General features: G+C 35.6%; 2 protein-coding genes across 2 annotated transcripts; both read right to left on the bottom strand.

Annotated features, from left to right (window-relative positions):
* Positions 1 to 725: 725 nt before the first annotated feature.
* On the bottom strand, positions 726 to 15656 carry LOC123884936 (pectinesterase/pectinesterase inhibitor PPE8B-like). The gene is made up of 2 exons (XM_045934163.1): positions 15437 to 15656; positions 726 to 1469 (listed from the first exon to the last, which is right to left on the bottom strand). Exons 1-2 carry the CDS (start codon positions 15513 to 15515, stop codon positions 1249 to 1251), a joined length of 300 nt encoding a protein of 99 aa, XP_045790119.1. The 5' UTR covers positions 15516 to 15656; the 3' UTR covers positions 726 to 1248.
* A 4324-nt stretch (positions 15657 to 19980) lies between these two features.
* LOC123883916 (protein PLASTID MOVEMENT IMPAIRED 1-RELATED 1) lies at positions 19981 to 24649 on the bottom strand. The gene is made up of 4 exons (XM_045932874.1): positions 24522 to 24649; positions 24361 to 24426; positions 21765 to 24181; positions 19981 to 21393 (listed from the first exon to the last, which is right to left on the bottom strand). Exons 3-4 carry the CDS (start codon positions 24179 to 24181, stop codon positions 20220 to 20222), a joined length of 3591 nt encoding a protein of 1196 aa, XP_045788830.1. The 5' UTR covers positions 24361 to 24426; positions 24522 to 24649; the 3' UTR covers positions 19981 to 20219.
* Positions 24650 to 26302: the final 1653 nt, after the last annotated feature.

The following is a 26302-nucleotide window of genomic DNA, read 5'->3' as shown; positions in this document are numbered from 1 at the left end:
TGGCCCAAAATCAAATTCAAAATTTGTTCAGAAAAAATAAATAAAAGGAAAAAAAAATCTAATATCTCATTTTTTTTTTTTTGAACCAAACAAACTTAATTCATATCATTAACTAATAAATGTTCAATACATAAGGGAATAATCTCAAATCTATGGAAACTAGCCCAAACATTGGCCGCCCTAACAAGAGTATGAGCAACCAAATTTGCTTGTCTCCTAACAAACTTAACCTCAAAGTTTACATAAGAAGATGACATAAGAAGAATAATGTCGTTAACTATTAAACTAAATTCCGAGTTGCCCCGTCTTCTCGAATGGATAGCGTCAACCAACAGCTTTGAGTCACTTTCAAATTGAACGCGCTCAAATCCATGATGGATAGCCTCTTGCATAACATTTAATAGTGCTAATGCTTCGCCTTCCACTATGGAACAAAGAGGCTGCTGCCATTGAGTCAAGCCAGCCACAAAATGCCCATTAGGGTCACGAAAGTAAAGACCCATAGAAGTAACACCGGACCCAACTACAAACGCAGCATCAACATTACACTTTATTCATCCCAGTCCTAGTTTCTCACACCGAACTGGCCTAGGATCCTCAACAGGGATAACGTTATGACGCGAGAAATAATATTCTTTATGAGTATCATAAAACATATAGCATAGCTCTACAATATAAATCAGTACCAAATTAACATGCAAAGCTATATAAAACTATCTGGCTAATTGTATAATTATTGAATAATCAAGTAGAGAATCATTACATGTAAAATCAAGCTATGTTATATGTAATTTACATTGGTTAATTTCATAATTATTGAATAATCAAGTAGGGAATTATTACAACAAATATCAAGTTATGTCTTATGTAATTACATTAGTTACTGTAATGTTCTTCAAGTACGATCCCCAAATTTAGGAGTGAACGGTACATATATTGAGAAGTCATTGTGTTCGATTCTTCGAAATTAAATGGACCATTGTAAATTTAACATTTATCAGGTAGGACAAGGTACCGTGACCATTTCACTCTATTCTTTGTGCTTGCTCCTGGTCCAAAATTATTATACTCGGCATAGTATAATGTGTCTAAAATTTGGGGATTGGTTCCACGCTAACCATCCATTTGGACTCAACATGTCACTTATGTAAAATTGTATAAACATCGTTGTTGAAAATGGCTTCCACGGTCTTCCTTGGAATGTTGAGGTTGATTTCTTTGATCATTGTGAGATTCTTGTTGTCGACCTCAACATTCTCCATGTACACACTCCTCTTTACGAGTATGACAATAACATTTCATGTTAGATTTAGAAGTTGCATGCACAACATCCATCACCTTAGTGAAATTTCCGCTACCATCAGCTGCAACAACAACATCAAAAATGTGTTTTGCAGCTTTTCGTAACATCTTTTGGTCTCTTGAGTCAACCCAAAATGAACTTAGGTTAAATGTGCCATTATGTTTTCCTACAAAAAAAAAAAAAAAACATATAATAGAGTGAAAGAATTCTAATGTTGTAATTATGAAAGTGAAAAATCAAACAGATATAACAAAAGTATTTTTTTTAATTTATTTTTACATTAAAGTAAAATACAAAAAAAACTATATATGAAGATAAAAAAAATCGAAAATGCAGAAAACTTAACATGAAATCGAATAACAAAGATCCAAGAACCAAGTCATAAGAGAATCACAACTGAATTTCACATATTGTTTCTCTACTATCCTAAATACTGGACAGAACAGTACAGGACAGTACAAGACAGAACAGCACAAGACAAACGTTTAAGGTATTGTACAAACTTTGTGTTGTACGATATTTGGTGGACAAAAGGTTATTTTGGTATTTTAGACAACTTGTGTTGAGGACAAAAAGTTGTCCCGTGGTTCTGTGGGGGACAAGAATTTCAAGTTTTGTCCTGTCCCTTGGCCACCAGTTTGTTCAGTACCAGGAACAGTTTTAAAATCAAACACAATACAACATGAGTTGTCCTGTCCAGTCTGTTATCCCATATTTTAGCTCAAGGTAAAATATGTTATAATCTCCAGTTCCAAGGACATTTATTGCTATAAAAACCTGTTGAAAGGTCTTTAGGTAGCCTTAGTCTTTAATGTCTTCAAGAACAAGAGAATCCTAATGGAAAAGCTTCATAGCTCGAAACTGAAAGAATCTTTCGATGGAAGTCAATGAATCGAAGTAGTCAAGAATTATGGACTTAGAGCATTTTTATCATTTTAAGGTGATTCGACTTCGACGGTTACAACGGTTTACAGGCCTTGGTTCATTTCAAATGCAAAGGACGCGTGGCTGAAGTTTAGTAGTTTAACGTTAGGATAGACGTTGCTTAATTTTCTATAAATAGAAGTATGTGTAGTCGAAGTAGGGGTCACAATTCATTTACACAAAATCTCAAACACTCAAAGTATCCATGTTAAAGCGAGAAACGAGTTACTCGAGAAAGATGTATGAATCGGTGAACCTTTACATTTTCTTTGTAACTTTTACATTCTAAATGCAAATTTACTTTTTCATAAGTCTTTATTTTCTTAAAGCATTTACAAATTCTGCTTTTCATTAGTTCCCTCGTTCGAGTGAACTTGCTTTAATTGCATCTAACATATGTTTCAGAAATTAAACATATTGTTCTTTTATAAAATAAGGATGTCTTTAAAGATAAACTTCCAAATTTACTTTAACAAAATGCATGAACAATTGTCCCGAGATTTACTAGTTGATCTCTCAAGTAATTAATTTAAACTAGCGGTTGTTTACCAAAAATCAGTGTAAACAAATTGGCACGCCCAGTGGGACGGGTTGTTTTGTGCGATTTACATTGTTAAAAGAAGTTTATTTTCTAAAAATCCTTTTACAAGTATTAAGACAGTTGGTGTTTATAGTTTGTGTTTTGATTTTGTATGCATTTGAGAAGTGGTAAATCTTTACCAAATTTAACTAGTGTCAAATCTAGATCAAAAATGGTTAGACCACCAAATAATAATCAAAACAATAACAACAATGTCCCAAATCCTGAAGGACAGCCAACACAAGCGTCAATTAGTAACGCTACTGTCATGGCCCAAGGCTCTGGAACATCTGCTTCGAGCGTTCCTGCAGTCAGTTTTGGGAATATAGGGGTAACAATGCCCTCAACGAGTTCGACTGTGTCTGGGTCGATATCTTCGTTAGTATCACATGGTATAGGGGGCAGTCAGCCTGGTGCTGAAGATGTAAGGAGCCCCATTCGATCGTTTTTATTGAACCAATCAGGACTAGGAATGCCAGATTCTTTGATGGCAGGCTTACATAATTCTAACCCAAATCCTGACAGGGGTACCATGCCTTCCCCAGCAGCCTCTGTTGTGGGAATAGGACCAGAGATATTGCCTTACAAAATTTAACCAATGTAACTATGATGTCCTTTCGACAACAAATGGACGAGAGTAATCATGAAATGGTTAATACTCTGACTTCGCAATTGGGAACTATTTTGAATCCCTTGATTAACCATACAAATAACAATTATCAATTGTTGGCCCATCAGATGGGGCGTATTGCAGATTTCTTTGGCACCCCTGCAATGCCTAACCAAAACCTTCAGCCCATTCGAAACCAAACACAGGTTCAGAACCAAGGGTTTCATGTGAACAATGAAGTTCCAAACAATCAAGTACCACAAGTGGTACAAGAGGAACCACCGGCCCCAATAGTGAACCATGGGCCAGAGCCTGAAGTAATTTTGGTTAATAGAAATCAGAATGCTGACGAAGTAGTGAGAAATGTGCAAAGAAATAATTTTGCGCAACAAGATAACTTGGCAAATTTAGTCGAAACTATTTTAACTCAAAACGGTTTCAATGTTGGCCTACATAGGCCTAACTTTATTTCCCCATTATCTGAATACGTGTTACAAACTGAATTGCCAAGGGGATGGAAGATCCCCAAATTCACAAAGTTTGCTGGGGACACAGCCGAGTCAACAGTGGAACATGTGGCAAGATTTTTTGCCGAGGCAGGAAATTTGGCAGATAACGAAAATTTAAGGTTGAAATATTTCCCAAATTCTCTTACAAAAAATGCTTTCACTTGGTTCACAACTCTTCCCCCCCGTTCGATTCAGCATTGGACTCAATTGGAAAGGGCTTTCCATGAACAGTTTTATATGGGCCAATCTAAGATTAGTTTGAAGGAATTGGCCAGTGTGAGGAGAAAGACACCAGAGTCCATAGATGATTATCTGAATCGATTTAGGCTACTCAAGGCCAGATGTTTTACTCAAGTGCCTGAACATGAGTTAGTCGAAATGGCTGCTGGAGGCCTAGATTATTCGATTCGAAAGAAATTAGATACGCAACATCTAAGAGACATGGCACAATTAGCAGATAGGGTAAGACAGGTCGAACGCCTTAAGGCTGAAAAGGCTAGATCATCAAAGTTTCAAAAGAGGGAAAAGATTGCTTATGTCGAAACTATGGATGATGATGATGAGGAATATGTAATAAATTATGGAGACATAGAGGATAATGAAATCAATGTGGCCGAACTAAAACCTGGCCCTCCTTATGTCTGTAAATTATTAAAACCTTCGAATGGGAAAAATCCTGTCGAACCTAAGAATGATAAATTTGTTACTAAAACTTATTCATTTGACATAACTAAATGTGATGAAATATTCGATTTATTGGTTACTGATGGCCAAATTGTTGTTCCAAAGGGATTGAAAGTGCCTCCCCTTGAACAGCAAAAGAAAAGAGGTTTTTGCAAATTTCATAATTTCTTGGGTCATAAAACCTCACAATGTGTTCTTTTCAGGGATCTGGTTCAAAAGGCTTTGAAAGATGGAAGGCTGAAGTTTGGAGAGAAATCCGGACACAAGATGAAAATTGACGAAGATCCACTACAAATATCTGATGCTTCCTATGTGGAACCGGTCGAATGCTTGATGATCGATGCCATGGACTTATCAGGAGGCGCTCAATTAGTTTCTATTCCAGAGAATGAGTACTATGAGAAAATGAAAGTAGCATATCCTGGGGCTGAAGAGGAATTGATTGATTTTCTGCAAAGGTGTAAGCTTAACAAATCTGAAGTTATGCTTTGTCCAAGGTGCAGTTCTGTATTCGACAAGAAGGCTACTGAAGGCCTCAACAAGTTTATACCATTCAGAAGTAATAAAGACAATTGGCCAAAATCAAGGCCAATGAAAAGACAGAACATGGCGCATGCTAAACCAATACATCAAAGGTTGGGCAACCCAAATACTTTTGTGCCATCCAACAAATCACCAATGAACAAATGGGTTCATGGTCATGCATCCAACTTTGTCAGAAATTCTGTTGACAAGGGAAGTTCGAGTCATTCTGTCGATTCGAAGAAGTATGCTTACAGAAACAATTACAAGGGAAAGAATCCCATGACCCGCACACAATGGCGTAGGCATCAGCGCCAACAAAGGCTCTCCCTTCAAGTGGCCCAAAAGACTGAAGACAACAAAGGAAAACAGGTTGTCGAAGTCACTAGAAGGCCTATAAAAGAAAGATTGACTCAACCAGAGGATGTTCGAAAGGTTGAGAATGAGTTCGAAGGAGAAAACATAGAAGATGAGGATCTCCTTGATTCAGATCCCGAGTTTGATGTGCTGGTGAACGTAGTTTCGATCCTCCCTGCTGAATATGACGTATGGTCAGAGGTGACTGAAGGGGAGGATGAGTTCGATGAGTCTGAATTGGCTTTGCATAAGCCAATGTGTTATTATGTAATGAATAATGGCTGCTTAGAGGAACAGATGGCCAATTTTGAGAGGCCAACTGAGGGAATGAAGAATCATTTGAAACCCCTCTTTATTCAGGCCAAAGTAAACAATGTGGGGGTCAACAAAGTATTGATTGATGGAGGAGCAGCAGTAAACCTGATGCCAGAATTCATGATTATCAAGATTGGTAAATTCTCTACCGACTTGCACCCTCACAACATCGTTCTTTCGAATTACGAAGGTGAGACTGGTTTCTCGCTGGGGGCAATTCAAGTCGATGTGGCAGTTGGCAGCACTGTTAGGCCAACTCTGTTTTTGGTTGTAGCATCGAAGGCCAATTATAATCTGCTTCTAGGAAGGGAGTGGATACATGGTGTTGGAGCAGTACCTTCGACTCTCCATCAGAGGGTAAGTATTTGGAGAGATGATGGTGTAGTAGAGAATATCGAAGCCGATCAAAGTTATTTTAGGGCTGAAACACACCACATAACTAAGCATTCATTTGATAAGAAATTGGCGAACATATCGCCATGCACTGAACAGGGATATGCCTATGCCCCTGCTGATAATGTCTACCATTCTGTCAAATTGGATCCAACTCATGGATTCATTTGGGAGAGAGAGGAGATAGACGAAGGTCCACATGTGGATGAAGGCAAAGTCCGCCCAACTGGGTGGGACCTTGAAGAATACTACGATGACTAAGCCCAATGCTTGGGCCAAGATTTCGGCTTATATGGCCGAAAACAAGATAAAGATGGCTTTAGAAGCCACAATGCTGCAAGAAAATATGGCTGTCGAAGCCAACAACTGTGAAGATGGCAAATTTTTGCCAATAACTCAAAAATTGGACTGCATCTATGATGAAGAACCATTAGGATTTGAAAAGGATCCTTCCAGTTCCAATCAAAAGATGCAGGCTCAAGATCCTTTGGAGGAAATAGATATTGGAGATGGCTCTATCAAAAGGCCAACGTACATAAGTTCCAATATCCCAAAGGGTTTGCGTGATAAACTGGTCGAACTCCTTAAAGAGTTCAAAGATTGTTTTGCTTGGGATTACAATGAAATGCCAGGTTTAGACAGAAATTTGGTCGAACATAGATTACCCATTCGACTAGACAAGAAACCAGTTAAACAATCACCAAGAAGATTCGCACCAGAAATCCTATCTAAGATCAAGGAGGAAATTGAAAGGCTGCTGAGAAGCAAGTTCATCCGGACTGCCAGGTATGTCGAATGGTTAGCAAATATAGTTCCTGTCATTAAGAAAAATGGTTCTCTTAGAATATGTATAGATTTTAGGGACTTAAATAATGCTACCCCTAAAGATGAATATTCGATGCCTGTAGCAGAAATGTTAATAGATTCAGCAGCAGGCTTCGAATATCTTAGCATGTTAGATGGGTATTCTGGATATAACCAAATTTTTATCGCCGAGGAAGATGTGGCAAAAACAGCTTTTCGATGCCCAGGGGCTTTGGGTACCTATGAATGGGTCGTAATGCCGTTTGGATTGAAAAATGTTGGAGCCACATACCAAAGAGCAATGAACTCAATTTTCCATGATTTTATAGATACTTTTATGCAAGTATATATTGATGATATTATTGTTAAATCATCATCACAAAATGATCATTTGCTTTGTTTAAAAAAGTCATTCGAAAGAATGAGGAAATATGGATTGAAAATGAATCCATTGAAATGTGCTTTTTGTGTGCATGCAGGAGATTTCCTTGGTTTTGTGGTGCATAAAAAAGGCATTGAGATAAACCAAAACAAGACAAAAGCAATTTTGGAGACTAACCCTCCAACAAACAAAAAGCAACTTCAATCCTTGTTGGGAAAAATCAACTTTCTGAGAAGATTCATTTCGAATCTAAGTGGTAAAGCTCAAGCTTTTTCACCATTGCTTCGACTCAAGAAAGAGGATGTTTTTACTTGGGGGCAGGATCAGCAGGAAGCATTCGATGCAATCAAAAGATACTTGTCTAATCCTCCAACTCTGATGCCACCAATTAGAAATAAGTTTATGAAGTTGTATATTTCAGCATCTGATACCACATTAGGTAGTATGTTAGCCCAAGAGGACGAAAATGGCGAAGAAAAGGCCATTTATTATCTAAGTAGAGTCCTTAATGATGTTGAAACTAGATATAGTAGTATTGAAAAGCTTTGTCTTTGTTTGTACTTTTCTTGTATGAAATTGAAGCATTATATAAAGCCTATTGATGTTTATGTTTATTCTCATTATGATGTTATTAAACATATGTTGCTAAAACCAATTTTACATAGTCGAATTGGGAGATGGGCTTTGGCTCTTTCTGAATACTCACTTTCATACAAGCCTTTGAAAGCAATTAAAGGCCAAATAGTGGCTGACTTCATTGTTGACCATTCGGCAATCGAATCACCTCAAAATTACATTGCTCTAGAACCATGGACTTTGTATTTCGATGGGTCTAGACATCAACATGGTACTGGAATAGGTATTTTGATAATTTCCCCACAAAAAATTCCTACTAAGTTCAAATACAGGATTAATGGTATTTGTTCGAACAATGAGGCTGAATATGAGGCTTTGATAGCAGGATTAGAAATATTATTAAGCCTGGGGGCAAAAGACGTTAAGATAAAAGGTGATTCAGAACTAGTTTTGAAACAACTGACAAAAGAATACAAATGTATCAAAGAGCATTTGATTCGTTATTTTGTCATAGCAAATGCGTTACTAAAACGTTTCGATTCGATTGACATAGAACATGTTCCTCGAATAGAAAATCAAGAAGCAAATGACTTAGCCCAGATTGCTTCAGGATACAAAGTGTCCAAAGAAAAGCTAGAACAATTAATAGAAATCAAAGAAAAATTGATTTCTAATGAGCCAATGCAATTGGAATTGTCAATACCAAAACTTGAGGGGGTAGAGATGTCACCAAATGACATAAATAATTCTGATAAAGAAATGAATTATGATGAACTCCAAATTTTGGTCATTGACAATTTAATAGATGGTGATTGGAGAAAACCAATTGTAGAATATTTGGAAAATCCAATCGGGAGTGCTCCTCGAAAGATCAAATATAGGGCATCAAATTTTGTGATCATTGGTAATGAATTATTTAAAAAGACCCTCGAAGGAGTACTGTTGAAATGCCTTAGTGAAAATGAAGCCTACATAGCAATATCTGATGTTCATAGTGGGGCTTGTGGTTCTCATCAATCAGGCCATAAGATGAAATGGCTTTTAGTTCGACAAGGCATGTACTGGCCATCTATGTTAAAAGATTGCATAGATTTTGCTAAAGGTTGTCAAGAATGTCAAAAACATGCAGGAATCCAACATGTACCTGCAAGTGAATTACATTCGATAATAAAACCTTGGCCATTTAGAGGTTGGGCATTGGATTTAATTGGTGAAATAAAACCAGCATCATCAAAAAATCAAAAATACATAATAGTTGGTGTTGATTATTTTACCAAATGGATCGAAGCTATACCCCTGCCCAATGTTGATCAAGAAGAAGTTATAAGTTTTATCCAAAACCACATTATTTATAGGTTTGGAATTCCTGAAACCATCACAACTGATCAAGGTTCAGTGTTTACTGGTCGAAAGATGCAAGAATTCGCCAGGCAAACAGGGTTTAAACTTTTGACTTCGACACCTTATTATGCACAAGCAAATGGTCAAGTAGAAGCTGCCAATAAAATTATTATTGGATTAATCAGAAAGCATATTGCTCAAAAGCCAAGAAATTGGAACAAGACTTTAAATCAGGTCTTGTGGGCATGTAGAAATTCCCCTAAAGAATCAACAAATTCTACTCCATTTCGATTAACATATGGTCATGATGCCGTGTTACCAGTGGAAATTTATTTGCAATCTATCAGAATTCAAAGGCAAATGGAGATACCAACTGATCACTATTGGAGTATGATGTTTGACGAATTGGTTGATTTAGACGAAGAAAGGCTAAGAGCGTTTGATACTTTAAATAGACAAAAAGAAAGAGTAGCAAAGGCCTATAATAAGAAGGTTAAATCAAAAACCTTTGACATGGGGAATTTAGTTTGGAAAGTTATTTTGCCTATGGACAAAAAAGATAGAGTTTTAGGCAAATGGTCTCCAAATTGGGAAGGACCTTTTAAAATAATACAAGTATTTTCGAATGGTGCGTATGAAATAGAAGAATTGACTTCAGAAAAGCGAACATTGAGTATAAATGGTAAGTATTTGAAAAAATATAAACCAACGCTTTTAGAAGTTAATATTAGCACAGAATAAATATTCGAAACGAAATTGAAATGGCATAAACAAAGTAAAAGTGCCATAAGAGGCAATTGTCAAGGCTACAAACCAAATAAAAACAAAGCCAGATAATTGTTCGAGAATTTAAAATAATTAAAACATCAAAAGAAAATCTAAGACAAACACTTAGATTTGAAATCAGCATAATGGTCCTTGATAAGGCCAACTTCGACAGTCTGGATCTTAATTGCATCTTCGAGAGATTGGATCTCTTCTTTGATCACAGTGGCAGCACTAAAGTGAGAGATACCTTCCTTCGCAGCTTCACGGATAGATTCTTGAGTGGTAGCAGCAACAGCTTCTTCAATTTTCGAACGCTTGGCTTTCTCTTCGAGGATCTTCTTCTCTCGATCAGCAATCTCGGCTCGAAGAGAATTTATCTCTGCCTCCCACTTGGAAATATTGTTGGTACATTCTTGAATCCCAAAGCCTGGTTGTTGAACTTGTGCCTTCATTTGGTCAACTTTCGATTGAGCAGCCATGGCCTTCTCGAATAATGCATCATAAGCAGCCTGTTGACCAACAAGTTTCTGAGAGTTGCGTTTCAAGCTTTGCACCGCAGTAGCAAATTGATCCAAGATCGATTCGAGCTGGATGACTTTCCTCAAGGTTTCGAGATCAGTTTGAGGATTGTGCAACTTGTTCAAAAAAGACTTATGCTTGAAAGCATTAGCAGGGTGTTCTTCAACTGACGCCAAGATGTCTCCATTGATGAAGTCAGTATATAGCTTCGAAATCAGAGAATCTTGTCGAATCGAAGAATTGATTTCTGAATCTGAAGCAGTTGAATTACTGGGTCCACTTGAACTTAAAGGATCAGTAGTCGTTTTAGAAATCAGAAGTTTTAGAGCAGCTTCAGGATCATGAATTTGCAAGGAAATGAATTCTTCTTCAGCGAGCCCTAGGCTGGCTGACAGCTTCGATGTCGAAGTTTCAGGTAGCAATTCTGATCCACCAGCCTCTGCTTCCTTTATGGCTTCAGAATCAAAGTCTTCTTCTTCTGAGGAAGTTTCATCAGCATTGACCTCGACTGTTGGATTTTCGTTCCATTCCTTGAAAGGAGAAGTCTTGTTATCAGTCTCTGCAGACATAGGATGCTCTGGTATGATTTTTTCAGAAACAGTGGTCTCACTATCTTTGAGAGTATCACCACTAGACTTGTTCGATATGATGTCCTGAAAAACAGAATCGAATATCAGGGGATATAACTTTACTTATTATGAATGAGAAAATGCAAGTAAAATAGTACAAATACCTCTGGATTGATGTTTTGCTGGGGCATGTTATCCAATTCATTGAGTGTAGCATCAGGCATAACAAAATCTTCTTGAACTTCAGCTTCAGGGGTAGCCTCTTGTTGTTCGCTCGAGATCGAAGGAGTTTGTGCAGAAGGATCGCTTGAAGACTTAGACTTCTTATGCTTTTTCTCCCGGGTTCGATCCTCTGAACTTTTCTTTCCTTCTTTCTTCTTTTCTTCTTTCCTCTTTTCTTTCCTTTCCTTCTTCTCTTTCTTCTCTTTCATCTTCCTTTCCTTCTCTTCAGTAGAAAGACTATCAGAAGTAGTTTCTGGAATATTTGTTTCGACATTCATAGGAGGTTGCTTCCTCTTCCTTTGGAAACTTTCTTCTTCTTCTTCCTGCGAATAGGAGTCGAGATAAGAAACATTTGAGTTAATGGATTTAAAGGAACTTTGAAAGTAAATTAAAAAAAAAAAACTTATACCTCTTCTTCGTCACTAACGACTATTGTGTTAGGTTTTGGCTTCTTCGATGGGCCAGTCTCAGTAGAAGGGAGGTTGGTTGGTCTTTTACGTGCCTAGAAGAAGTAGGTTAGAAAAATAAAGATTTAACTTAGAATTTTTCAAAGGAAAACAAGTTTCGATTCAGTATGTACCTTAGAAGGCTCTTCAGACTCAACTGCCTTTGATGTTGTTTTCTCTTTAACTGTCTTAACAGATTCTGCAGCTTGTTTCTTGGTAACTAAGAAACATAAGCAAAAGGTTAAATCGAAACAATATGAGAATATTTGGTAAAAGAGAGTGCATATATAGACAAGCTACCTGTAGTCTTGACTTGCTGTTCGATTCTCTTTATCTGAGGTCGAGTAAACCCACTCTCCAACCTCGAGATAAGCACTGCATCTCCTAGGTGTTTGCTGACGAAATATCGCCTCCACCAGTTGGCAAACTCTTGTGTACAGTAGTAAGAAAGGTTGAAGTCAAATGGCTCGAAGCCATAAACGTTATCACGACTAATCTTCATGTACCTTTCATACAAAGTGGAAGTCACAGTAGTCCCAAGCACGATGTTCTTCTTTCTTATATACATGCTCTTTGGTCGAAGCTGTGAAAAGCCAAACTGTCTAGAGACCAAATTTGGTTGATACCCAATTAATGCATATTCAGAAGATAGGGTACCAATTCGAATAGACAGAATGGTAGGATCTAAGTATGCTGTCCAGGTTTCATTTATTTCCTCCTCAGCATTAGGATTCAACACTGGTATTTCTTTGACGAACCAGGAGGGACCAATGGTTCTCTTCACAAATGGGGCATGCTCAGGCTTGAATTGGTCAATGGCTAAGAAAATCTTCATGTACTTCATGAAAAGCTGTTGAGTGTTTTGTTCAAGGGGATTAGGTTGAAGCCTTATCAAGCGGGTGCCTTCAATTTTCCTTTTAGCTATCGAAGCATGATGTTCAGTGGGAATGAACAAACCAAGTTCCTTTTCAAAGGTGGCATTTAACCACAATTGTAATAGCCACATTGGCCCAGCAGCTTGAAAACATCCATCAGTGGCGGCTTTCTTCGATTTCGATTTGGCAGGAACTAAACCTTTTAGGTTATCACAAACTTCCCCAATCGACTCATACAGGGTTGCCAGTAGAAGGCGTCCTAAGGCAAAATGGCATCCTTCATGTATTTGCACAGCCATGGGTATAAATTTCCTAGCAATTTGGAGAGATCGAGAGCAAAATACATAATGGGATAGCCATAGAGTGAGAAAGGCCACATGTTCCTCATCTGAGACTTCTTCATTCTCAGGTCCTGAGTGTTTGAGGATAAAGGCAGAAAAGGCGTTTTCTTTGTAGTTTAGAGTGATGTTATCACTAACATCATCAGGGCTGTAAGTTTTGCCAGTGGGTCTTAACCCTGTGATAGCTGACACATCGAACAGGGTGGGTGTCATCATACCACTTTTGAAGTGAAAGGTGTTGGTAGATTTTTCAAAGAAATGCATCGCAGCAATGAGCATTTCAGGTTGGTATTTGGGCCCTATCCTAGAAAATTGTATTAACTCGAAGATTCCATAATCTTTCCAGAATTTGCCAAAGGATTGTTCTATTCGATCAAGCCAGGTAAGATAAAGGCTATTTCCGTAATAAGGATGGGATCGAAAGGGTTTATAATTTGTCAGCATATATTCAAAGTTATAGGGTTTGCTGTCAAAAATTCTGGGTTCACAAGTTTCGAGACATGGAAATATCTCATCTACTTCCCTAGTCAAGTTCATATTATCTGGAATCGGACCACCAAAAGCATAAACATTTTTATCAATAGCAAAGGGAATCATTACCTGACTTTCCCAGATTTCTCGATGTTCTTTGCTACCTTTGGGTTCTGGAACATGCTTCGTCCCATCATCAGCAACGGAGAAATCGCTCCATTTTCCAGCAAAAGGAACTTGAAACCTGTTAGATGAAGACGCCATGAAAGTTCTTGGGAAAACGAGAGAAAAGATTTAGATCTGAGATCTTGAAAGATGCGAACTGAAGAAGGTAATCAAAGAATCCGGTAAAGTTCAGATTTGTTTTGAATCTTTGGTGTTTCAAGATTGGGAGAAAGATTTTAAGAGATTTCTAGAGCGTGAGAAGCTTTGGAAGAAGTTGGAAAAAGTTTCAACTGAAGTGACAGAGCTCTATTTATAGGCAATCTTGGATTAAGACAAAATTTAAATAAAAAAAGGATAAATGCTGAAAAAGCGCTTTTTGTCTATTACGATTCAACTTCTCAGGCTGACGCGTGTCCCACTACTCAAAAGAACGCAGAACGTGACAGTTTTGTAAGAAGTGAAACGGTTATCTTCTTAAATGCCATGACATCATCAAATCGAAATAAAAGGAATGGCGTTTGGAAATAGAGGTACTTTGAAAAATGCCAATCTCTTATTTCATTCGAGTCATTCAAATCGAAATAGGCATTTTTGGGGGCAATTTGTTATCCCATATTTTAGCTCAAGGTAAAATATGTTATAATCTCCAGTTCCAAGGACATTTATTGCTATAAAAACCTGTTGAAAGGTCTTTAGGTAGCCTTAGTCTTTAATGTCTTCAAGAACAAGAGAATCCTAATGGAAAAGCTTCATAGCTCGAAACTGAAAGAATCTTTCGATGGAAGTCAATGAATCGAAGTAGTCAAGAATTATGGACTTAGAGCATTTTTATCATTTTAAGGTGATTCGACTTCGACGGTTACAACGGTTTACAGGCCTTGGTTCATTTCAAATGCAAAGGACGCGTGGCTGAAGTTTAGTAGTTTAACGTTAGGATAGACGTTGCTTAATTTTCTATAAATAGAAGTATGTGTAGTCGAAGTAGGGGTCACAATTCATTTACACAAAATCTCAAACACTCAAAGTATCCATGTTAAAGCGAGAAACGAGTTACTCGAGAAAGATGTATGAATCGGTGAACCTTTACATTTTCTTTGTAACTTTTACATTCTAAATGCAAATTTACTTTTTCATAAGTCTTTATTTTCTTAAAGCATTTACAAATTCTGCTTTTCATTAGTTCCCTCGTTCGAGTGAACTTGCTTTAATTGCATCTAACATATGTTTCAGAAATTAAACATATTGTTCTTTTATAAAATAAGGATGTCTTTAAAGATAAACTTCCAAATTTACTTTAACAAAATGCATGAACAATTGTCCCGAGATTTACTAGTTGATCTCTCAAGTAATTAATTTAAACTAGCGGTTGTTTACCAAAAATCAGTGTAAACACAGTCCCTTATTTTTTAGCAAATCAAACGCAAGGACTATTAAATTCTTTTATTAGGCAAGTATCAAAAGTATTAATCTTTATTCAAGAAAGTGAAATTAGTGTGAATATATTAAATAATTGCAAAGAGAAAATTAACATAAATAATGCTTCAAAATTCCTTGATGGACAAAAATGTATTATTAGCAAGGGACATTGATAAACCATGCCCCTCAAACATTGTACTATTTTATTTTTTATTTTTTTTTATGGGGATAATTAAATAGTACAATGTGCAATGTTTGAGGGGCATGGTTTATCCCCTCAAACATTGTAAAAAAAAAAAAAAAAAAAATTTGCTTGTTAAACAAAAAATTATGAATGATGATACCTTTTGGACTCTCAATAGGAAAGTTGTCAAAGCCATCAACATTGTTGAGCTCAAATTGTAGAATAGATGTAACCATCATGCAGCATATTCTCTATGGTTTTCAATGAAAGAACAAATTGAGAAGGAGAAATTGAATATGTTTGTTTAGATGAAAAGTGAATTATTTTGTAAGAAAGTAATATAACTTGTGTTTAAGCTTTTATAATGATAATGATAACAATTTAAGAAAGGAGAAATTGAATATGTAAGTGGTTCCATTTGTGGGTCTCATATTTATAAGAGAATGTTTTTACCATCTAAATTTTCATGACAATAAACAATATAACTTTGTTATTTATCAATGTTAAAGAAAATTTACTAGAGGGGTAGAAAGTGTACTGTTTGACTCGTATAAAAAAGAAAGAAAGTGTGTTTGAATTGTTGCTAGTACTAGTAGTAGGTAGTTGTTGCTTTCAGATAATTAAATAGTGGGACAAACTTATAGGAATCTTTGAACTTTTTGGGTAATTAATTATTATTTATATGAATGTGTTGAAGTTTCATTCCTTACTTAATTTAATTATTATTATTATTATTATTGGACCGCATTTTTCCTTACCAATAAATATATACGACAATAAGTTTACTAGCAAGTTATCGAATTTTATACAGACGTCTAGACACAGTGCATCATGGTACAAAGTTATAACATTTATCTCTTTAAAAAACATCCATAAACTATATGTTAAATATTAAATATTATTAAATGTTTGTATTACTTTTTTAAAAAACTTATATATATTCCTTACAATATTTGTTTGCAGTCATATTAAATTTTAAAAACTTATATACATTCCTTAAAATATTTGTTTGCACAAATATATAAATTGTAGAACAAATTTTTCTATTAAAATAATTTAATTACTAATTACTTAAGATGTAGTTCTGCACTAATTTAGAACCGTTAATATTTTTGTTGGTCTAAATTAGAAAACTAGATTTTTAACAAAGAACTCTTCTCTCCCGACCCCCTCATTTCTTTTCTACCTCTAAAAATCTTATTTTGCCACTTGCGGTTTGAAAAAAATTTGCCAACAAACTTCAGTTTTTGCGAACCGAAGTTTTTAAACATGGAAAAAAAATTCGATTTATATAAACCGAAATAACATATACACCCCTCCAAAAGAAGAAATATTTATGTGAAAATTCGTGTAGAGCTATCTGTGGTAAATTTAGCATATCTCTCTGAATATAAGTCATATGCTAATGATTTTTAATCTAGTGTAAAGAAGACAAAATTTACTACAAGATTGACACTAGAATTGTTAAATTTCATTAAGTATAGTATGAGAAAATCTACCTACAAGTTTGAGAAAAGTTTCTGCAAAATGTTGTAGAGATACATGTGGTAAATTTATCATAGCTCTCTGAATATAAGTCGTATGCTAATGATTTTTAATTTAGTGTAAAGAAGACAAAATTTACTACAAGATTGACACCGGAATTGTTAAATTTCATTAAGTATAGTATGAGAAAATCTACCTGCATATTTGAGAAAAGTTTCTACTTTGTTTCTGTACCAGTACCCATTATTTGGTCAAACTGAACCAATTGGATAGTTAACCCTCAAAACAAAAATTATATTTGTATTCTTGACACCCTAAGCTTTCCAACGAGTGGTCATTTACTCAAATCGGACATCGTTTAGTATTTCAAATAAATTGTGGAATTTGAGGGTCTCATGCAGAATTTATGCAGGAAATTTGGAAAAAAATTTGGAACACAATATTTCGGTTTATATAAACCGAAATTTTTTAGCTTGACAAAAAAATTCGGTTCGTATAAACCGCAGTATCCCCCAAGGGCAAAAACAGAAATTCAGGGGGTAGAAAAGAAATGCGGAGGATCGGGAGAGAAATCATCTTTAACAAAATTTGTAGAAATATTACGCTAGATTATATATTTTAAAAAAGTGATTGCTCCTCCTTTAAGTTAAGTGTTAAGGAAATAGCGGTATAGTTGATAGTAAAATAATATTATATAATGTCGAAATTGTTAGATCGGATGTCATGATTGAAATTCGAACATAGTTCCTCTACTTTGTATGTGAATTTTCAATGTCTTGTCATTTCATCTATCAACAGAAGAAAAAAAAAATGTTATACAAAATTCAAGTTCTTACGGTCCCCTCTAAAAATAATGTTATATACACTGAATGGCAAGATTTAGAACTATAGTTTTGTTTGAATTTGGAAAAGGAAAAAGAATACAAGGTTGCAATGCAACTGTCATCAGCTACCCTTTGGATTACCCGTCCAATCAAGTTTGATGATTGATATTAAGGAGGGTGTATTGGATTGAGATTTCATGGGATTTTAAAAGACTTTTTTATGACAAAAAAATCTTGAGGTATTCAATCAAGACTTTTACAAAAGTTAAATAAATCTTGTGGTATTCAATTAAGACAAACATGATTTTTTTTTCAGGGCAATAAAATCCGTTGGTATTCAATTGAGATTTGGTACTACTTTTAAAATGTCTACTGGTATTCAAAAGTCTATCGATTTTGATGGATTCTTCTATGGAATGGATTTTGAAAGACTTTTTAGTTGAAAATACACTTGATAGACTTTTTCAACAATCTCACCAAAAGCCTTGAGACTTTTTTGAAATCTCCAAGACTTTTTATTTTCATCATCACTGTATCAAAATTTTTTTTTCTTTATTTTTTCATAGTTCATCATCACTGCACTCCTTCTTCTTTTCTTTGTTCACTTGTTCAAGAATCTCACCAAAAGACTTGAGACTTTTTCAAACTCTCCAAGATTTTTTACTTTCATCATCATTATATCAGTTCTTCTTCTTCTTCTTCTTCTTCTTCTTCTTCTTCTATCAAATATGTTTTTTTGCAAAAAAATATTTTAACAAATTCTACATCTTTTTTACAAACTTTTGATTCAATACAACTTTTTACGGCAAATTTTTTTTCGTTACCTTCATCTGCTTCTTTTCCCATCAATGGTGATAATGGTTTTTATTTGTGATTAGAAACATATACGTGAAAAAAATGTAAGGCTTTTTTTTTGTTTAAAAATTTGGATTCCCAAAAAAATATAATTTCTTTTATTAAAATTTATTGATTCTTTTAAAATTTGCCTAATATACAAAAGTTTCTTAATATATAAAGTATTATGAAATCTTGATTGTAAAAAGTTTTTTGAAAAAAATCTCTCAAAATCATTTCAAATCATGTGTTAAAAATCTTGATTGTAAAAAAGTCTCTGTAAAAAAGTCTTTAAAATCTCACAAAATCAATATAGTCCAACAAAATCTCATAAAATCATCAAGACTTTTTTTGCCAAAATTGTCTCATGAAATCTCAATCCAATACACCCCCTTAAATAAAGCAAAATTTGACTACTAGAAAATCAAAGATACGAGGTTGACATCATTTACTGCGTGAAACAGTTACAACAGTAGATTCAGATCGCATATCAGTTATCAGCTATACATTGTAGTTAAAACTTGTTTATCACATAATTCACATGGGTAAGAATCTTAGCTACACCGTTGCAGTCTGTTCAACCAAACCAACCAAACAAAGTCTAACATAGGTTTCAGACTTTGATTTGTAACTAAGTCTTACTAACTTGTGATCTTCCTCTAAGAGCACGTGTTAAAAAACTGCGGAAGAAATTTTGTTTTGGAAACAAATATTTTGAATTTAAAAATAAAATATATATATATATATATATATGAATGCACAATGGGTGTGGTTAAGCCACATTTAGTATTTTTCTTACATTAATTATTATCCTGTGATATAAAAAAAATGGGTGTGGTTACGTTGTTGGTGGAGATTAATGGATTTAGATCTCACCGTTGGAAATTCTGCTCCAATGTTAGCTACTATTTTCGTCATATAGACCTATATATTAGAGTACTGCAACATAACCCCATTTTTTTATTATGCAGCTGATTCACTGACAACCAGCTCGGCAGGATTGGCTTAAGTGTAATGTCGATGCCGGGTTTTACGATGCCGGAAGACTAGTGACTAGTAGTGGGTGGTGTTTGTGGGATAGTGCAGGCCGATCAATCCGTGAACGTCCTAGACTTAGGTTGTGTAGAGTATACAATTGCGCAAAAGTCATTCCAATAGACAAGTTAATTTTCTTTCTATCGGGCTTGGTTCGACACACTAAAAGCAATAAAAGCCGAGGATATCTTTGAGTGTATAGCACATATAATTTTACGACGTGCCACATCATAATCTCCAACAAAAAATAATAGATACACTATTTTGACTAACACATTATAATGTTATTCAAGATGATTACAATTTTGACGACCAATTTGTCTATTCACTCACTCCATCTGTTTTTCTTTTATTAAAAGAAAACTAACATTTTTATCAGATGGACAAGGCCGCAAGTTTGCGACCTAAATTTGAAATTGCAATATATAATTTATGCGATAGAATATGCACACAGTCCTTTCAGATGACATAAGCTCATAAAAAATAAAAAAAAGTACATGACAAATAGAACTGATGCAAGAAAAAGTAACAAAAAAGTGACTTTACAAAAGAAAAATTAGCTTACAGCTAAAAGTTCATTATGCATATGCTGTTTTCTCTATATAACCATATCCCATACCTTGCAAAAATGAAGGACCAGTCCAGTTTGATTGATGCTCTAACAAAATCGAACAATTTCTGCACACAGGCTCCACTGGTGGCTCAATTAACTGAACAAGGACATGTCTTCTTCAAGAAAAAACTGAATTATGAACACTCTTTAAGTCAACTAAGTCTAATAGTGTCATTTGGTATAATGACATTAGGGTTTCTTATTTGTGGATTTAGCGCTGCCAAATCCTTCCATTTTTTTCCAGAACCAAAAATACGCGAAGAAATGCTCCACAAGGTGTCACCAGGCTGCACCTTTGTGGTAACCGGCGCAATAGACTTAGATGCAGCTTTTGATTTCATTGATGGAAACTTATTGCTCTTCCCCATTCCATTAGCAAGCAACCAGCGTGAACCGGATTGTTGCTGCGTCGAGGTGCCCCAAAGCTTCTTTTTCTGAGGCTCAGTTTTAAGACCTGCTACATGAACTTCAGTAATCTTGAACTGAGGAATGAGTTCTGCTTCAGGAAGTATCTCCTCTTTATCAGTGTCCTTCGTCTCCACCTCTGCTACTATTTCGCTCTCATTGTCCTCGTCATTGTTGTTGTTCCGTAACTCGGACACACTACAGAATATTTTTTGCTTTGGTAAGACGAACTCTCTCTCAACTTGTATAAGAGCAAGCATTGGTGTTCCAACAGGCTCATAATTTCGCAGAGGATCGCGAAGCTGCACCATTAATGCTACTGTGAAATTGTTTCCTAGCAAACCACATTTTCTGCTAGAGCCTTTTCCTCGTCTCCTATCACCTCCTTTTGAACTCCCACGGATAAAGTCGAAAGAGTTAGCATGGTGGGCTGCAAGAACTTTGGAAGTATGCTCACTGATATTATCTACATCATCAATGTCACCTGAATCAAGCTTCATCCACTCATCAAGAGTTAATGATAGGCTCATTATCCCGTCAACACCATCATCACTGCTGTTTTTTACATCCATCAACTGCAAACCGGCAGCTCCGTCCATGCCGAGGGTTCCGTTAATATCAATGCCCTTGCCTTGGAGAGCTGACATTTCCCCGATGGATTGTGCAACAATGTTAGACGGTGCTTCCTCATCCGACATCCCAGATTGTATTCTCAATCCCTCCATTGAAAGTGCTTCAATTTTGTTCATAGCCAATGGGGCAAGATCCTCAATTGAAACAAACTCCGAACCTGTTTGGTTGGCCAGCGAACTTGAATTAAAATTGCCAGACTTCCGTCCAGATGGTGGTGTTCCTATCAAGTCCCTTTGCACAAAAGAAGTATCTTCACCTGTTACTGAATCATTCTGCAAATGGAATTGCCTAAACAAAGCAAAGAAAAATTCATTCAGAAACATGTAAAGCCTTGTTTGATTAAATAACTTAATTAAGCGCTTTACCATAAGCACTTATCATATAAGAGCTTATGTATAAGCTAAATTTCTATAACAAAAGATAAAATACAGTCTAACTATTTTGATGTAAGCCATATGTTGTTTTCATGAGCTATCTTGGAGAGAATATATGAAAATAAGTTGAAAACTATGAAGCACGAACACTCCTCATATTAGGCGTGTGAGCGTGTCCGGTGTTGGACATGTGTAGGTGTCGACGTGTCCGTGTCTATGTCCCCTAAGAATGGCTAATAAAAACACTACCTGCAAAATCAATGATACAAAACAGGATAAACTAACCTCTCTGTTCCTTCTAACCCAGGCATAGCTTCCCATGCTACTTGTTGCATTGTCTTCCCAGTGATATCTTCAAGTGGCATCAACTCCTTTGCTTGCATTGAGAGTTTTTCAATTCCCACTGAAGCTAAACACTGTAAAACTTCCATTATCCCGGAACCCATTTCTGCGGGTACAACGACAGGATTGGAAACCTGCATGATTAAACTCCCACCAGCTTTACTGTTCCTGAAAATTGCAGGATTCATAGACCGTAGATAACCCCCGTCTTTTGTCTGAAGAAAAGGGCCTAACCCCTCGGCAAGAGGAGGCAATGTCGGAGGCTCGTCAGGTGGTAATTGAATTGGACTTCCTAAACCGGTATAATCTTTCGGTGGAGAATGGTGAAAATCCTTCTCATTCAATCCCCATTGACGCATTAAGGCTTCTGTTTCCAAGTCTTCTAGCATTTGAGCCTTTTGTTTGCCCTTCACATTGTGAGACTCAACTAGATGCTCGTTCTGCAGGTGTTGGAACAAGGATGAATGAGTAGCCTCAGAGAAGTTCCACTGCTCAGATCCATTAGAAGCATTGTAGCCATCATCTGCTTCATCGTCACAGTCCATATCAAAATCAAATAAAGAGAAGCCCCCATCAAGAGCTTCCTTCTCAAATTGTCTTAAAAGAAGCTCTCTTGGAGACTCAGGCTCGCTTTCAGAATTCAAACCTTCCAGACTATGGTCTATGTCTAGCATGCTTAAAAATTCATTTGCAACCGATTCTGTAACATCATCTAAACTATGTGTCTTTCTCATCTCATATTCAGATTTAAATTCTGCAACTTTAGGAGATTCTAGAGCCGCTGTCTCCAAATCGGAGACACTATTTATAGCTGATTCTAATTCTTGCAGCAGTTCATTTGTCAAAAAGTCGTCCTCTTCGCAAGCAGATTCGTCTACCACGGCATGATACTTACAACCATCATTTGACTCATCAAGAGAATCATCATGTTTAAAACTATCTTCAGATGATCCTTGTGCTGCAGTATCAAGGATAAAAGTACTATCAACTGTAGAAGCATCTTCAGAAACCTTTGTGAGTGACTCTTCTTCTTTAACAGGTTCAATTGGTGAGATTTCAATACCCTTATCAACGATGGAAAAATCATTGTTATCTTGACAGTCTTCAATGTTTTCTTTTCCAGAATCAAGTAAAAGATGGTCAGCTGGTTCATCTGTCTCCAGGTTTTCTTGAAATGCATCGAGTTCAGGTGTGTCGAGCAGAGGACATGTATTTTCATCATTACCTGCATGGACTTCGGGTGTTTCTTTTCCGATATCAGACAAAGCACATGCATCTGGTTTGATTGGCTCGAGATTTTCTTTTGACAAATCAGGATCAGGTTCATTGTCCAGAGAGCTACATGCCTTTTCTTCATCGAATTTATTATATAAGACACCTATTGAGCTGGCTAGTGCAGATTTAGACGATGGCAACACCTCATGAAGATCCTTTACTTCTTCTACAGCTTGAGACGAGTACCGACTACTAAAGTTTTGTAAACTTCCGGCACGCCTGATGCTGCTGCTTCCATCAAACTGTTTTTGTTTAGCATCTGGTTTCATCAAAGCAAGACTATTCTGCCTCGAAGTCAATACATTAGGAGCATTATGGCTATCTCTGACCGTGCTGGTGTTATCACCAACAACTGTATACCCAAAACTGACATTCATCACGGCACCCTTAGCCTTATCTGATAACCTGAAACTAGTAGTCCACTTCCCCGAGCTCTTTTCCTCCTCAAGCTCCTCCAAAGTGAGAGGAAGCAACCTCGTGAGATCAACTCGGTGCTTACCCAAATCAAGCTCCGGTGCACTGAGAAGAGAAGCGTAAAGCAAAAAATGCTTCGCTTCATACTTTGCTGAATGGTGAGGTCCACTCCTACTTCCATAAACCGAGCAAGTATAAGTCAACTTCTCATCAAATTCAGCCACACACTGAACAACCTTAACCGGACGAGTCACCAAAACCCCGTCCCTCCTCTTCCAATACACCGAAAAACTCGAACCATTAAAAGTAGAAGGCAACCCTTCAATCAAATGTATGTGAAGATAAAAACTACAATTAAACCGTTTATTTCGAATATGCGAAAGTGCCTTCAATGGTCTCCAATTCCATATAGACCTTTTATCCTTCTGCAAACCATCATTATCATCATTACTATTACTACTTCCTTTACCCCTCGGTTTTGGATCAGGAAATAACGATTTTCCAGCGACTTTAGACCTAGAATTCGAACCCGAACCAGAAACTGAACTCCTTGAAACATTTCTATCCATGTACATAGCTTTATTCATAGTTTCAACATCCTTTAACAATTTCTTTTGATTTCCAGAAACCCCACTACTCTTCTTACCACTTTCCATTCTAGACAACATCATCTATTTTCACCCATAAAACAAAAACAAACAAAAAACAAAACTTTAAGTAAATTAACGTTAATTCTAATGAAACAGAACAAAACCCAGATTTTTAATTTTGAAAAAAAAAAACAATTAGTATAAATTAAATTAAAATTGATTAAATAAAAAAAAAAAGGGTTAATAGATTGAGTGTGTACCTGGTGAAGAGAAAGGGAATAAATTTAGGTCAAGAAATTGAATGCGTTGTCATAGGAAGATTCGTTCAGGAATTGAAGGGTGAAATCGTGTGAATGAAAGAGAATCAATTTATTTAGTGGAAAGTGAAATTGAAAGAGAAAGGGAGAAAATGAAATCTTACACAACAACGTTAGAGAGAGTTGAGTTTTGTGTGACAGATAGATAGCAGAGGTTGTTGTTTTGTTTATCTATCTTGTTGGTTCAGCAGTCTCTCTGTGTGTGTGTTGTGTATTCTCTCTCTATAGGAATTGCCGCTACCTCTTTCAAAATCTGTTTTTGAAGATTACCTTACCTTTTTCAAAATCAAGTCAAAAGAATATTTTTGTTTTGGTGAGAAATGTCAAACAAAATAATCTCTACTTAAGGTAATTAAAGATACTAATACCATCTCCAATGGTGTAGTACCTATTAGGTACTCATGGTACTTATTAGGTATTATCATTGGAGCACAATACATTTTAGTACCTAATAGGTACCACTTCTAATATAAGAATTCTCTCTCTTTTCTTTTTATGGGACCCACTTTATTTAATATATTAAAAAAAAATTAATTTGGCAATATTATTTTAAATTAAATTTCAAATTTTAATTATGTGGAGTTATTGATGGGACCCATTTTAGAACTTTTTAAGAAATGCTCCATTGGAGGGGTTGAGTACCTATTAAGTACTATTATTAAAAAAATAATAAATTGATGAGGTGTCTATGTGGGACCATTTAAGTACTCAAAAATGGAGTGCTCCATTGTGGATGCTCTAATACTACTGTATTATTTTGGAATTTTTTTTTAATAGGTAAAAATGAGATATATATTAACTAAATAACCTTGTCAGGATAAGGTGTGCCGAAAATACTATAAAAAATTATAAAGTGTCATACACCCGAAGAAAAATGATAAAAGGTTAATCTATGTCCAAACAAGTAAACAGCCTTGACCACCACCAATGTTTGAAACTAGGGACGACTCTGAATTTTTGAATAGTCTTTGTATGTGTTTGGTTTTGCGGGGGACATAATTGAGTTTGACATAATTGATTTATGTTTGAATATAATCATACAAAAGTGAGTTGAACAAAGAATTTGAGTGTACAGATCAATTCTAGAATCAGAAGCTACGATTTCTAGCTTCAAGTAGAATCAATTCTGAAGGCAGAATCAATTCTACTTTTGAGAAACCAAACAAGCCACAATCAATTTTACACGTCTAGAATCAATTATGGCTGCTCCAGAATTGAAACCAAACATACACTTTGATTATCTTGAAACTTGTGAATTCAACATCTTAAAAGTTTAAACTAGGGGTGTTCATGGTTCATGAACTGCACTGAATTGAACCATGTATATGGTTCGGTTCAGTAACTAAAACCACTTTTTATAAAAATCATTTTATTTTTAAAACCAGTTTCAATTCAGTTTAGAACCGGTTTAAAATCGATTTATATTTTAAACCGATTTAAATTCAGATAATTGGTTTTAAACCGATTTTTTCTTAAAACCATTTTATTTTAAAAAAAAACTGATTTTAAATCAGTTATTTATTTTTGGGGGTAAAGAAGAACTGATTTTTATTAATAAAGGTTTTTTCTTAATTTCAAAATATTTTAATTTTATTTAAATACATTAACATTAATTGGTTTCTAAAAGTGGTTTAGTTCGAAACCATATCAAATGGTTCAGTTTAAAATATGATTCAATGCAATTCGAATTACAATTTAATCCAATGAACTGTATTTTTGAACACCCCTAGTTTAAACATTTGTTTTTGTCTATGCATATTTTTTTTCCTGTTTAGTTCCTAAACTAGTGTCTCGGTACTGGAGGCACTAGTAAGCAAGACCCATAAATAAATCTTTATAAAAAAAAAACCCATAAATGAATTATATATTGATTATAAAAAATAAT

The sequence above is a fragment of the Trifolium pratense genome, linkage group LG5, assembly GCF_020283565.1.
Source record: "Trifolium pratense cultivar HEN17-A07 linkage group LG5, ARS_RC_1.1, whole genome shotgun sequence".
NCBI lineage: Eukaryota > Viridiplantae > Streptophyta > Magnoliopsida > Fabales > Fabaceae > Trifolium > Trifolium pratense.
This window is presented reverse-complemented; position numbering and strand designations above follow the sequence as displayed.